The sequence below is a fragment of the Paramormyrops kingsleyae genome, chromosome 5, assembly GCF_048594095.1.
Source record: "Paramormyrops kingsleyae isolate MSU_618 chromosome 5, PKINGS_0.4, whole genome shotgun sequence".
NCBI classification, from domain to species: Eukaryota; Metazoa; Chordata; class Actinopteri; order Osteoglossiformes; family Mormyridae; genus Paramormyrops; species Paramormyrops kingsleyae.
The window spans coordinates 38,832,630-38,848,300 of NC_132801.1; the positions used below are offsets into that span (position 1 = coordinate 38,832,630).

The 15,671-nt window shown below is 37.7% G+C and overlaps 1 protein-coding gene across 1 annotated transcript; it reads left to right on the forward strand.

Moving 5' to 3' along the window:
- The first annotated feature begins 1,647 nt into the window (after positions 1–1,647).
- On the forward strand, positions 1,648–15,336 carry LOC111833121 (elongin-B). The gene is made up of 4 exons (XM_023791071.2): positions 1,648–1,798; positions 2,617–2,751; positions 5,430–5,538; positions 13,095–15,336. Exons 1-4 carry the CDS (start codon positions 1,796–1,798, stop codon positions 13,205–13,207), a joined length of 360 nt encoding a protein of 119 aa, XP_023646839.1. The 5' UTR covers positions 1,648–1,795; the 3' UTR covers positions 13,208–15,336.
- The last annotated feature ends 335 nt before the right edge of the window (positions 15,337–15,671 follow it).

Consider the following 15,671-nt stretch of genomic DNA (forward strand, 5'->3'; position numbering starts at 1 on the left):
AGAGAGGGGGGGGAGTGTGTGTGTGTGTGTGTTTGTGTGTGTAGCTTAATTTGTAATATTAATTATACCACAACTACCTTTATATTTTTTTATAAAATACAGCAAGAAAGTGTCAGACACTCAGTGCGTGAAGTAAAAAAAAAATGGTTAGAGCCAGCTGACGGTTTAAAAAAGAAAAAAAAAACTCCGACAGGCAGAGACGCGAGTCGCATTCTACAAACAAACCTGAAGCTAAAGAAACCCTAAACGTTAACGGAAAAAAACCCGCGATCCTGAGTGACTGAGGGAGCGACAGAGAGAGAGAGAGAGCGCTGTTCTCTTCTCTTCTCAGTGTTCTGTGTGTGAGTGAGCAGAGCGGGACACAGCAACACAATAAATCTGTATGTGTGTAGGGGAGGGGCGCTGTGACTAGTCTATCACAGAACGCAGACACAGTCAGCTACCCAATAAGAATTTTTATTCAATCCGAGCACAGATATTAACTTGTATTACTCGTATGATACTCGTACTCGTCAAAAGTGCTTTATCCGTACCGGATACTCGTTTCAGCCGAGTATCCGGCTCAACTCTAACAGTAATCATAGCCTAAGTGAGCAGTGATAGCACCAAACCAGAATTTAAATGAAAGTAACTATAGAACATAAAAATGAAATTATAGCGAGACTTGAAGATGGTGCACACGTGTCTGCTCTTGCTTCAGAGTGTGGGATTGTCATTTATTTAATGTTTTTTGGTTTTGTATGTATGCTTTTTCATGTGTATTAGCTTTATACTGATTGTTAATTCTTTTCATCATTAGTTAGGTAGGCAGATATGTTTAAATAGGCAATCATTTTGGGGGTCTGGAACGGATTAAATTTATTCATTATTTCTTATGGGGAAATTTGACTTGGACCTCGACAGAATCACATCTCAATCAGCCTTCTAGAACGAATTAAGTTCCAAATTACCACTGTACTGGCTGATTTGTGTACAATCAACAGCACACGCCTTAAGGTCACTGTTGCCAACTCTTCAGCAAGGAAAGTCGCTATTGGCTGTCCCAAAAGTCGCTAGAAGTCGCTAAATGACGCCATCGCCTCATTTGCATAACGTGTATGTAATCGTAATTGACTCTAGGAGAGAGGAATCATGTCGTGGGAGAGACAAAAATTGTTTTTACATAGATACGTTTAGAACTACAAATGAACTTTCTTCTGTGGATATATATATATATATATATATATATATATATATATATATATATATATATATATTACAAGTCACAGTAAACAACTGAACCATTAACATTTTTAATCATAACATTTTTTGTATAAAATCTACATTAACAATCTAAATGGTCCAAAAAAGGACAATTAAAAAAAACCTGTCAATGGCAATGTTTGAAAATGATGCACATCTCCTGCTATGACTGCAGCTGGGCGGGGCTGCTCCGCGCGGACTGGACACCTGTGAGTGCTTTGGGACGGAGAGGAGCCCACGGCTGCACCCGCTGCCCGGTGAGAAGAGTAAGGACGATACGTGCTTTCGCGTCAGAGTCTCCAAAAGTCTCCAGTAATACCAGAAAAAGTCGCTAGATTTGTCGCTAGTCGCTTTTTGAAAACGAGTCGCTAGAGGGATCTAAAAACTCGCTAAATATAGCGACAAAGTCGCTAAGTTGGCAACACTGCTTAAGGTAAAGGCGTGCAGCTGTACCTGGTTATAACCAATAGGGGGCCTCTGGCTGAAAACTGCTCTGTGACACTCGCAGTGCATTGTGGGCCCACTGGCTCAGTCAAAAACAGACCGTGCAAAAATGGTGAGTACTCATGAGCTGACCTTAAAATACTATTAATGGCTCATTACTGGATTCGATTTTACAGGTTATGTATTTATTGTGTATTGCGTAGTATAACCTTGGGCAGAGATGTTTGTTACAGATGTATAGTCTTTATTTGGCTCCTTTCTTTCGCTATATGCTAGCTAATTAGCCAGCAAAACCGCCGAGATAGAGGTGGCTGGTTTGATGTCGCTCTACATGTCGCATATTTGTAAAATTGTTAAACCTCGTAGGCCTACGAATGGCGCTCTTTGTGTGTATTTTTAAAAGTTCATAGTAAGTTAAATGACTTTGCTACGATCTGGCGATTTTAGAGAATCCTACCGTTGGATTGATTACCTCCCGCTTACAACCTTGATGATTTAATTCGCCATCTAACTTTATTAAATTGATGTAGCCAGATAAGAGTTGCGGACTGGACGTATAAAAACAAATGATCGTGTTAAGGGATAGTCATCCTGTCCGTAGCCACACTTGTCTAAAAACTATGTAGGGTACGTTTTTAAACACAGTGTCTGTGGTTAAAAAAGTCATTTTGATCATATGGTCTGTTGGAATTCGCCGTGGTGTTGACTCCTGACCGCGCTGAAGGCAACGATACCTTTGGTTATTAACACGGTTAATGTAATCGTAACGTTTTTAATATGAACAAACACATGCATGCATTTATGAATGAATATGAGGAATAAAAGAGATGGAATAGATGGCAGTTTATTTAACATTACCTCTTGAATTTATTTTGCTTACAGAGACTGAAATAAGTAAATGTATTAACGCCTGCGGTGTTTCGCCCCCAGGATGTGTTTCTTATGATCCGCCGTCACAAGACCACCATTTTCACAGACGCCAAGGAATCCACCACTGTGTTCGAGCTGAAACGGATTGTGGAGGGAATCCTTAAAAGGCCACCAGAGGACCAGAAGCTCTTCAAGGTAAAACTTGTGATTCCCTTTTTTTTATTTTTTAGCTTTTTCGGTTTCAGTTGTTTCACAGTATCCAGAAATGCTATTTAACCACACAAAGTGCTTGAAAATCTACTGTAAGTACAGCGCACTTGTATTTATTTACTTGGCTGCTGTTTTTATCCAAAGCAATGTATAATTGAGAAAGCAGGGTCAATTAGTCCCTTGCTCAAGGGCCCAATAATGATATCACTGCTGGCCAAAGTATTTGAATCAGCAGCCTTCCACTCCCAAACACAGAATCCTAACCCACAGATCCACACCACCCTACATTCAGTATTGCCCTGAACAGTGTTCTACTCATGGTTGATGGGCAGTGTTCTGTTATGGCAGAATGCTGTTGGTCAACATTAATTGATTGAACCTCCTTGAGAAGCTACCCTTACTTAGACTTGAAAAAATATGGCTTTTTGCAGTAACATCAGTATTCTTATTCCAGATATGTCAAATAATGAAGTTACTGAGAATATTGTTAATTGTTTTTCTGCAGCTCTGAGTGGACATTTGCACACTTTATGGGTGATGTCTCTGAGCATATTCATACAAGATTTTCTTTTGTGTTTAGATAGATAGATAAACTTTATTAATCCCTCGGGAAGGTTCCTCCGGGAAATTCAGTTTCTAGCAGCAACAATACACCGGTATAATAGTACAGTTACACGATAATAAAGTAATAAGTAATAAAGAGTAATAAATAGTGGTTATAGTATGGTTACTAGTCAGCAGTAATTTTCAGATGGCCTGCAGTGTTAGGATTAGTGCACACTGTCTAATTTAATGAATAAACTAGGGGTGTAATGTTATTCAAAATGAACAGTTGGGTACACGCCTCGATTATTGGGTTCAGTGTAATTTTGGTACAGCTTGAAAACAGAATTTGTTTTGAAATTATGATTAAAACTACAAACACATGAACAGTTGTAAACCAAATATAAGATATAACAAAACATATTGTATAAATAAAAAGTCAGGGAATTTCTTTTTCTTGAACATTTCTCTTCCTCCTGTACCGATTGCTGATTTTTTTGTGTGTGTGTGTGTGTGTGTGTGTGTGTGTGTGTGTGTGTGTGTGTAAAGCAACCTTGGGATTGTGAAAGGCACTATATAAATCAAACTTGAGAATTCAAAAATTACTGCATCATAAGAATCATAATTAGGGCTGCCACTAATGTTTTTCTATCAATGAATCTATGAATTATTGTACTGATTAGTCAGTTAATCTAAATGATTAATTTTCCTCCAGAAAGTCAAATTGACTGTTTCACTTAAGTAAATTTTATTTTGACAATAAATTATGACAAAAATAAAACATATAATAAATATATATAATAAAACAGCTTGAGGCCAGGACAAGTACAAATTAAGCTTGGTATTAAGATTTTTGTGCTGCATGGCAAAGGATAGTAAATGATACAGTAAAGCATACCTTGATGGGCTCTCCTGTTAAGAGTTTGAGAGTGGAAAAATATGAATAAAGTACAGTCTTCCTGGAGATGAGTTGCATGGGACAGTGACCGATAGTGTCATCCTATGATATGACTGGAGTCTTTTTGCTTTGATTGCAGTTTGAAATGTACGTCTACATGCTGTGGAACTCCTAGGCTGGCCCAGTACCAGCCAATGACAGTCATTTTTTTTGTCGATATATTTAACATGTAAACAATGTCATTTAAGACAAACTTTTTTAATGCTTACATGCATTATTCACAGAATAATGTGGTCCACCTTGCATCAACCAACTGGAGCTGGACCTGCAATTGAGTAGGATGCTTTGTCATCTAAAGGAAATCCTCAAATGTTTATTGTTGAAGCCTTTTTCTGGATGGTAGCCACATCTAGTGCATATAAACAACCTACATTTAGCTTAAACATATCGGAATGTGTCGCATACTGTGGTTTGGATTAGGGCTGCTGTGACACTGAAAATGCATGAACATCAAAATTTTAAATTGATACGTTTTTTAAAAATTATTTTAATGAAATTACTTCTATGATTTCTAAAATGCTTCATCGTGACTTCAGTACTTACTGCTTCTATTATTTATAAAAACAAAAGCATGTGGTTTTCCGCTTACTAAATTTAATAAGCATAAAGATTACTAACTTGTGAGCATCACAATGCGCATCTCATTCATAATTTAAGCATACTATTAATCTGCTTATTGAATTGTGGGCAAAGATAATATCCGTGTAGTGTCGAAAAGCTGGCGTCCATTATATGAAGTTCTCAAATGACATAGTTTGTTGTCAAAATAAAATTACCCTAAATTAAATGGTCTATTTGATAATCTGGAGGAAAACTAATCATTTAGACTAATCGTCCAATCGGTAAAATAGTCACTAGATCAATCCATAGAAAAATAGTCGTTAGTGGCAGCCCTAGTTTGGATTTACAAAGAATAGATTTGTTAGTATAGTTATTAATATCGTTATGTGCAGATTTTTTTGGAAATATGGGAGTGTTATGTCTATTCTGCATTCACTAATAGTCATAAAATGTATAGCAATATGTATAGACATACACAATAATCTTATTGTTCATTTTTGGATTTGTTCACGCAGCGGATATGTTTAAAATATGACTTTGTTATCATGTTGTAGTTTATATTCCATGGCTTCCTCTACTAACCCTTTTTTCCTGTTTTAAGGATGACCAAACGCTTGAAGACAGTAAGACGTTAGGGGAGTGTGGCTTTACTAACCAAACTGCGAGACCCCAAGCTCCAGCCACCGTTGGACTGGCTTTTCGTCTGAGTGGTGCGTATCTGTAACCTCTACTCTCTTAGTAGTAAACAATACCAGTAGGGATGCGAAAAATTATTTTGATAGTTGAGTAATCTTGAAATCAGATGATCCACTAATTGATGACTCTGGCCAAAACGCAGGGTTTAATGAAAAGCGCAAGTACTTTATTTTAAAAATATTGAAAGGTATTTAAGTCACACTTCTAATTAAAACCTTACAGTGTGGAAAGTCTTTCTTTAAAGTGCCTATCAATAATTGTATTTTATGGGTACTTTTCCACTGTACCAGGTCTTTAAAAAATCAGTACTGCCCTTTTCCCTTTGTGCGTTTTTCCACCGCACCAGGTACCGTACTTTCGGTACTTCCATAAAGTGCTGAAAGTTTGGTACTTCTTTCATGTCGGTTTTCCACTGGTGTAAAAAATGGTACCGGAGCCAAATGACATCATCAGTGACCGCCCCTGACTGACAGCCCAAAATTAAAACTAACAGTTGAGGCTGGAAAATGCGGTTTATTGTTATGTCAGCTTCTATCACAGTATAAGATTCAGTAAAATCTAAATCATGCTGCCATCAATTACGTTTACGTAGGTACACTTACTTTGGCTAAGCCGATCAAAGCAGTAAGAATTAGCTTACTGCTAATTAAGTCTTTTGAAAGCAAACAAATTATTTAATTATGTTTTTTGATTTTCAAGCAGCATTGTTCGGTGTTTCGCGTGTGCCCCATTTCTTCCAAGCGGCTTGGTATTACGGTATTCCGGGTTTCCCAGTTTCCTATGTTCCTCCTGTCTATCAGGAAATAATGTTTCCCCTAATATTAAAGCAAAGAGGTATGTGAAATGTCTGAAAATCACCCAGGTACATTATTACATGTGAATGCAGTAGATCATCACGCATAATATAGTCTTATAAGCAATACTATACCGTTTTCATCAAGAAATATTTCTATCCAGCAAATTAAGTAATTTCATTTATTATCTGTAAAAACAAAAAACATAGAAAAGGCATGTGATGTTTTAAAATTAATATATGGCTTGTTTACCTCAAGAGCTTCGTAAAAAGACATGGAAACAACAGTGAAACTGTGTACAAATCAGCGCGCGACAGGGGAAACATAGGAAAACTGAATTGCCCGGAACGGCAAAAACTTTTATTTCGAGTCGTGCCATCCAAATCCCACTGGATCTGTTCATCCGACCATGTGGCAATTAAAGCCTGTGTTTCCTCGTTTGTCCTTCCTTTCATTTTACTTTTTTATATTTTTGTTTCTATTGCTTTTTATTTTGTTTCTCGCTGTGATCGCTCTGTTTGCTGTGTGTTTCAAAAGATGGCGGTTGTATTTTGTGTTTCAGCGGCAGGCTATTTGCATAACCAATCGACAGCAAATACATTTGCAAGTCCCAGCCCACAGTACCGAAGTACCAAAGAAGTACCCAACTGGTTTGGCACTTTCGGTACTCGAGATTTCGGTACTGGTACTCGACCGGAAGTCAATGGAAAAGCGAAAGTACCGTACCGAAAATACCGTACTTTGTGCGGTGGAAAAGCGCCCTTTGATATCTGGTCCATTACCACAGTACCAAACAGGCTAGGGTACTGGTTTGGTACTTTAGTACTTTGGAGTGGGACTTGCAAACATATTTATTGTCGATTGGATATGCAAATAACCTGTCTCGCAAACACAAATTACAGCTGCCATTTGGAAAAACCGTAGTTATGAACTTGGAAAACAACGATAAACAAAGTAAAAAACTAAATAATAATGGATTTGTGAACAAATGAAGAGATTTAAACATTAATTGTGATCTGGTCTGAAGAACAGATTCAATGAGATCTGGATGGCATGACAAGAAATAAAATACTTTCTAGGGCTGCACTACTTGGACAATTTTTCTATATTGTGATGTGAGTTTTTTGCGATATTGTGATATTTGTGAACTTAAAAGTTAAATTTACCATAAATAAACTATAGTCAAATAAAACTTACCTACAGATGTCAAATAAGTTGGTGGTGTTGCAGTGAGCCAACAAATAAACTGCTTTTGCTCAATATCTCTGGAATCTGAAATATTTCCGCACAACAGAAGGTGAATGGCTGAGTCACCAGTTCTTGTTTGCTTTCTCCTCCCCCACTTATTTTGTTTGTTTATCACAAACGCCTTTAGGACTATGGAGCCCCTAAGAGGTCAGTGTGAGAAAATATTTTTTGAAATAGTTTTTACTTCCCACGCAATACTTTTGTGATCCCACCACACTTGCCGACTTGCTATTTGCTGCAATGTGATGGCAAAGATAAACCTGAATAATACAAACATGTCCTGTAAAGTGTGGTTTAAGCATTAAAGTATGGGGGACAATGTACACCATGTAATTTATATTATTATGTGTTTTTATGCATATTAATAAATAACACTGTGTCAATTTACTGCCAGTGACATTAAACAAGACTGCTGGGCTATTGAACATGAAATACACACACAAACATCGAAATATATTACAAACACAAAGATATTATAGCTGGAAAACTGCATATAAAGCTAACTTTATGGTGGTGTTGGAGAGAAGGTTTAAACTCGAACCCTCTTTCTGGAATACAGTGGTACCTCAGAACTTGAATTTAATCCATTCAGAACTCGGGTTCGAATCCTAAAAAGTTTGAGTTCTGATCGAATTTTCCCCATAAGAAATAATGGAAAACCAATTAATTGGTTCCCTGCCCCAAAAAATTGTACCTAAATATGTTTTTTTTTTGCATTTAAACACAAAATGAACAGGATAAAACAAGAAGCGCATATACTGTACTAAACACATCTAAGCACATTTATCAAAACAGTAATTTGTAAAGTAAGAAAATAAATGTATCCAAACAATGTGTAAAGTTAAAAAAAAAAAACTGTGTCCTTCCATGTGTCACGCCCCCTTGTTAACCTCGTGTGGAATCCCCAGCTGTTTCTGGTTGTTGTTATTAGTCCTCTGGATTTAGTCCGAGTTTCAGTTTGTTTCCCCAGTCCGGTCATTGTATTGTCCGTCTGCGTTTTGCCTGCCTTACCTGTAATTAAACCCCGTATTCCCCGATACCCTGACGTCTGCGCCTTTGTCTCCGTTACGTTCCCGCTCGGCAGGACAATATTATTATAATTAAATGTATTAATGGTTTATTATTAATGATATTAAAATAATTAATAATATATTATTTTAAAATGTATTTTATTAGACAGTAATAGTAATTATTATATATCTGTCTAAATGTATTTTTACTGTCTAAATATATGTATTCAGCTAGTATAAACATGCACAATGCTATCACAGTGAATGCGAGGCTGAGACTGAAGCATTACCCTTTGTTTACGTGGAGAGATGTGCCGTGTGACTCATTTCCTCACGCGTACAAGTTTCCTTAGGTCGGTGTGACACCATGATAAACTACACCATGGTAAAGTTAACTTACATTCAGTTTTACAGCTGTAATGTCAAACAACAAAAGCAAGCAACACCCCTTGATTTTCCAGGTTTCTTTAAAAGTGAATTTTAATATTTCAATGTTTGTGTGTGCACTTCACATTCAGTAGCTTTACTGTCTTATTTACAGTCACTAGTGGTGAGGACATGATATCGTTTAGGTTTATACTTATTAGTCCATTAATTCTGTTTTTTGTACTTCAAATGGGCACGATACATTTATTGGTAACGGACAACTATTGTGATGGAACGCAAAACTATTTGAAAAAATATTTTCTACCTTGACCACTTGGGGGCTCCATATATAAGTGATTGAAACTGCAATAATGATTATGATTGGCTTGGAGAGCGCATTTAGCACTCAGGCCAAGCGGTGGCGATAAACTTTAACCTGATTTTTTTTTAACCTGTGCTGTAAAAAGGAACAGTGTAAAATTGCAAAGCTTGCTATGTTTTGTTTTGTTGCTATGTTTTAGCTAAGCTTACTCCATGGCACGTTTGGATTTCAACATACCAGAATTATATTACGAACTGTCATTGTTTTTCAAAATACCATATACTGTGGTATATTGTCTGGACAGTATGAAGGTATAAAAAAGATTCATCTTAGCCCAGTTGACTTGTGGTATTTGCAATGTGAAAATTGTATGTGCTGTGCATAGGGGTGGGCGGTATAACCAAAATCTTCTATCACGGTAGAAGCAATTTTCTACCTCGATAACGATATATATCACAATATAGCAATTTGTATCTGGAAATGCATAAATAAAAATTCAAACACAAAGAAACTGTTTTATATAATGTAATTTTATTTAAAATTGCAGCATTACTTTAAGTAAAAAAAACAACCATACTGTTTACTGCAATGTATTGTACTGCATTTTTTGACATATTCGTTTGGATGCTTGGATTTGAGATGATAGAAAAGGTTTGATGTGTTTCCACCACTTGCTAAAACAGTGTTCTTGCATACCTTGCAAATCACGTTCGTCTCATTCGTATTCACTTTTCCTATACTCAAACCAATTCCACACCAGAGCATGTGAGCGGAGCGGAGCGGTGAGAATTTCCGCTCCTCGCTCACGAGGCTGTTGGCTCCGCCCGCTCCTCCGCTCTAATTCGCACTACGCCGCTCCGCTCAACACCGCTCCTCGCTCCACTAAAATGTCCTCCCGCTCCAGTCAAATCGCTCCACGCTCGCTCCAATTTAAAAGAGGGACAAATAATCTGCATGCCTAACAAATGTCACCTTAAACCGAAGCCTTATGTCATAAAGAAATATGAGCAACGGCAACATTGCCAGTCAGAACAGAAAATATTTATTTTTAAGCAACCTATCGGCAACAACGGACAGGTTTGGAAATGGCATTCCACACAAAAATAGGCTTAAAAATAAAGGAATCAGTGGGTTTAATAGCCTAAAGAATATACAGACACGTTTTAAATTCCTCAATTTTTTTCTGTTGATGCAGCACGTCTCTAAAATATAATTTTACGTTACGTGAAATAAAAAAAAAAATCTTATTAGACCTACTTTGAATGACAAAACGAATTTATTTGATTACCAATATTTACTTTATAGGCTTTTATACTTTATAGACTTGATATGCTACAAGTTACAACCATATAAACCTTGCACGCATTTTGCTCTGGCTTCCGCTTGTTTGCGTAGCACACTCATGTTTCTGAGAAAAGTGATTCCAAAGTGAATCTTTACTCACTGAAACAGTTTCACCACATTGTTGTTCTTGCTGTACATTCTTGTCATCTATATGTTTGATAAGAATAGTACACTTGTATGATTTATCAGTTTCCTTTGTGAAATACTTTGCGAATTCCATCTCGGCCAATTTGTGTAACAGTCTTGATAAGTGTACAGATGAATTCTGCGTAGATTTGGGCACGCCTCAGAATTGTAGTGTGAGCGGTATCGGAGCGAAATTGGAGCGAGACAAAGCGACCGCTCCAGTCTTAATTAGAAAACCCACTCCGCGCTCTGACCAAATTCCGCCCGCTCCGCTCCTCGCTCACGCTCCGCTCCGCTCACATGCTCTGTTCCACACCACAGACGATGCACCTTTTTTCTTTACAATCTCCTCCTTGTTGGTTTCGTCACATGTAAGCAAACTCACCGCTGCACCGTCTTCTTCCATTGTCGAAGTGAATGTGTATTGCGTGGTTACCCAACGTGCAACGTCACGTGATCTCAATCGCGATTAAGACGATAGACCAAAATCTCTATCGGTTGACAAATTTCTACCGGTTAGTCGAGTCTACCAGTATATCGCCCACCCCTAGCTGTGCATATTAATATTGCTCATCATCCAGCACTTCCGTCCAAATTCTGTCAAAAAACGCCCTGCGTTTGTGATGATAGCATTCTGTGCTGGTACAAATTTTTTACACCAGTGAAAAACAAATAGAAGAAGTGCCATTGACTTTCGTACTGTTTACAAGTACAAAAGTTAGGCACCTGGTGCAGTGGAAAAGTGCTCTACTGCGGTATATTTGACGATATTTTCAAAAGCAATGTTATTCCAGCATTTTGAAATCTTGCCGATAAAATATGCCCAGGTGGTGGCCCTGGCTAGTTTTGTCACAAGATTCCAAAATACCCCAATTTAATGCATTTACATAATACCAGTCAAGGCCAGTGAAAACTTAAAAATTGTTCATAAACTTTTACCCATTTCACTATAGTGCTTTTATTTTTATTAATCAGTTTATCTGCGCTCTGCTGGTCTTGTGCAATATCATTGCTGTACACAAGCGGCCACCATGTGTCCAGACATGTAGTATGTATACAAGTGTTCGCACCATGGATCTTGTGCGGACAAGTGAAGTGCGAACTAGGCTTAATGTTGCTGAGTGTTGATGTCATTATGTGCAATTTATGTAGCAAACTGCAAAAATGTCAACTATATTCCCACTTCATCTACATTATTGATTAGTTGTTCATACCATAAACACAAGGACCATATGAAGCAAATACAGTTAGGACCATAAATATTTGGACACTGACATAAGTTTTACTATTTTACTCGTTTATTGAAATATATTCCAATTAAAGTTATACAATGGGCATGGACATAAAGTGCAGATTTCATTTTAGCGTATCCACATTCGAATTAGATGAAGGGTTTAGGAGTTTCAGCTCATTAACATGTGCCACCCTCTTTTTAAAGGGTCCAAAAGTAATTGGACAATTCACTTAAAAGCTATTTCATGGACAGGTGTGGGCAATTCCTTCGTTCTCTCATTATCAATTAAGCAGATCAAAGGCCTGGAGCTGATTTGAGTGTCTTGTGTGCATTTGGAAGATTGAGGTGTGAACACAAAACATGCAGTTAAAGGATCTCAGTATGCAGGTGAAACAGGCCATCCTTAGGCAGTGAAAACAGAAAAAAACTTGAGAAATTCCTACAACATTAGGAGTGACAAAATCCACAGTTTGGTACATCCTGAGAAAGAAGGAAAGCATTGGTGAACTCAGCAACGCAAAAAGGCTGGACGTCCACGGACGACAACAGTGGTGGATGATCGCAGAATCATTTCCATGGTGAAGAAAAACCCTTTTATAACAGCCAACCAAGTGAACAACACTCTCCAGGAGGTTGGCGTATCAATATCCAAGTCTAACATAAAGAGAAGACTGCATGAAAGCAAATACACATCTGTAAAACATGGTGGTGGCAATGTGATGGCTTGGGCGTGCATGGCTGCCAGTGGCACTGGGTCTTTAGTGTTTCTTGACGACGTGACACAGGATGAAAGCAGCCGAATGAATGCTGAGGTGATCAGAAACATCATGTCTGCTCAAATCCAGCCAAATGCAGCCAAATTGAAAAACTTTGTCTCTGTCCAAATATTTATGGACCTGTCTGTATATTTGTTTCACCTTTTTTCCCATCCTAATTCTGATTTTGTTGGTCTCCTATTAATGAGTGGCTTTATTTTTATATCTGGATAATTGGCCGCAGCCACTGTGCATGAGCTCCAACCCACAAACTTAATTACCGCACCGAATGGCCTTTTTTGAACCCAAACATTTACTGATACACTTGCTGAGTTCACATCGCTTTTTTTCTGTTCCCCACCCCTCCCCAGATGAGGTCTTTGAGCCGCTGCGGCTGGATCCGTTCTCCAGCCCCCCAGAGCTCCCGGACGTCATGAAACCACAGGATTCAGGCAGCACCACCAGCGAACAGGCCGTGCAATGAGGGGAGAAGAGCTAGCGAGGATGGGAGGGGAGGCTGGAGCGCGTGGCTGTCGGGGCTGGGGGAGCTAGGGTGCGGGTCAGGGGGAGCTGGAGAGAATATGGAAGAAACTTCTTGAGACATGGGAGTGAGCAGCAAGGATTCAGTTGGCAAAGTTAGGTACCATCTCTGTGCTTTCTTCCTGTAGCCTTTGTATAGCAAACACATTATTAACAGTTTCCAAACACATGTTCACAACACACTTTAGAATCCATACTTGTAGACAGTTACTGCGTCTCTCATGGACTGGCATCCTGGCTCAACTTCTGTCAGCCTTTGGGATTCTGAGGAGTGTGGGAGAATGTTCCAGTGCCAGCTAAACATCCATCTCCAGCTGCTGGGGGGTGTGCGACTGTGTTCAGTGTTTAATGTATTATTGTTTAGTATCGTTATGATTTGGGGGATTATTGGGTAGGTGCAGTTGTTGGTCCACTTTCAAGGTGTGCATTTACCAACTGTGGTGGAGTTAATTGAGCCTACATTTGTTGCTGGAATGTACTTGTGGACATTCATGCATAGAATTTGAAATATTGCACGGCAAGATGCCATTTATGGAAATAAGGATTATTTTTTCCCAGGCTTCCATGTTCCTGCTGTTTGGTGCCTTTTTTCCTCACCCCAGTCCTGTGAATTGCTTTTCGCTGTTTTGTTCCTTGGCCACTATTATTCAGTTTAGAAGCTAGAAAAAAATGTATAACAGATTTAAAGTTTCTTTCAGTATTTTGTTCAGTCAAACCAAAGATCTGGAATCAAACTAAATTTGGAGTTAAGTGGAAAAAATGCACTGGAACTCACTGGAAAATTGCAAGGTCTAGGTGGTAAATTTATGGAATTCAGAACCATGACAAATTAACTCCGCTTGACATTGACAGGGCTTGGGGATCGACTGGGATTGCCCTTAGCTGTGCCTGCTGTGCGTGTGTGATACACTCTGACAACATATGCTTTAAACATAAATGTTATTAGTTGAATAAAGACTACTTTTTTAAAAACCTTGTGGCAGTTAAGCATGTTTTATTTGCATTTGTGTCATCTGTTGTAAGCTTTTGTGTTTTGATAAATCAAGGGCGTCTTAGTGATTTAACATCAAGCTAATTCTATGGTAGGCCTTATTTTTTGATGCTGTGGAATTATTCAAGCAGTTTTTTTCCAAGTGGAGGTTTTGAAGTCTATTATATTTGAGCCTATTCTGGTTTATAGCCATGTTTTTATTTTATTTTTCTTGCTTTTCTATAATATACTATAATTTTATTACTAATATCAGTGTATGTAAAGTTCATTTCTTTGAGTCAGGCACGAGTGTACCAAGTTTAGAGTAGTATTTGCATATTGATTTAATGGCTGTTTGTTATACGTGAAATGCATTGTAGTCAGTTTTTTTTTAATTTTTTTTTTATTTTTTATTTTTTATTTTTTACCTGGAGTTCCCTGTTCATAATTTGATGTGATGCCACTTTCTGTTTTCCCGTAAATATTCAATGGAGAATTTCAATTACTGTGAGCGTTGGATGTCCCAAAAGTTTGCCATGCAGATGAATCACAATTACTCCCTCCCCTCCCCTTTTATTGTCATTACAGTATACAGTGGAACACCACAAATTAATTTGTTTAATTCATATTATGTTAAATTCAATGGCAAGCTAGGAAAAATTTGGGAGTCTTTGTTTATGTAAAATGGTTATGTGTTTTAGAGACTGACTGTAGATTGAAGTGTTTGGTACCCTCATTTAGTCTGACAGCACTGAGAAAATCCGGGATGCATTCTGTCATTGTGTCCTGTGGAAATTAAGCTTTTCTCATTTAAAGTAGATTTCCTAAATTATCTTAGTGTAATCATGGTTTAGTACATGCAGCCTTAACATTTTAAAATTACAGCATTGACTATGTTTTACAAAGGTTGAAATTATACAGCCATTTTGCAGTCAAAATATTTTAAAATGTGCAATATTTAAATGTTATTTTCAGCAGCTGATCTGTAGGCCTTACTGCAGTTATTCAGGAAAAAAACGAATGTGTTTTTTTTTGTGGCTGATTTCGTCTGTTCTGACTGTAGGGTTATTAATTTGACTTCAATAAATTGGTTTTGAAAGAAATTTGAGTGTTTTTTAGTTTGTGAGATGATATCACACAGAGGGCTGCAAAGCAAGAATGAATAAATTTTGCCATGGCACATTTGGAGTAAATTTTGGGACTCGTGTATGCAGGGTACATAGTTTCCGTTATCTGATAATTAATGGACTTTGACCCAGGAAATCTGTTGAAGTCTGAAAAATGTATATAAAAAAAAACTGGTCATAATGTCTGGTGAAATAATTCCCTGTAAGCACAATTAAGTAAAATGTTTTAGCCAGATAGGCCAGCATGTATTTTTTGGTTTGTTTGCGAATTGTTTTTTTTTTTTTTTTAAACTGTTTTTATTTTATTTGAG

What these genes read in the sequence shown, in the direction of transcription:
- LOC111833121 (XM_023791071.2), top strand. An exon ending in AGGACCAGAAGCTCTTCAAG is followed by an intron (nt 2,752 to 5,429) that starts GTAAAACTTGTG and finishes TCCTGTTTTAAG; the next exon opens with GATGACCAAACGCTTGAAGA. An exon ending in ACTGGCTTTTCGTCTGAGTG is followed by an intron (nt 5,539 to 13,094) that starts GTGCGTATCTGT and finishes ACCCCTCCCCAG; the next exon opens with ATGAGGTCTTTGAGCCGCTG.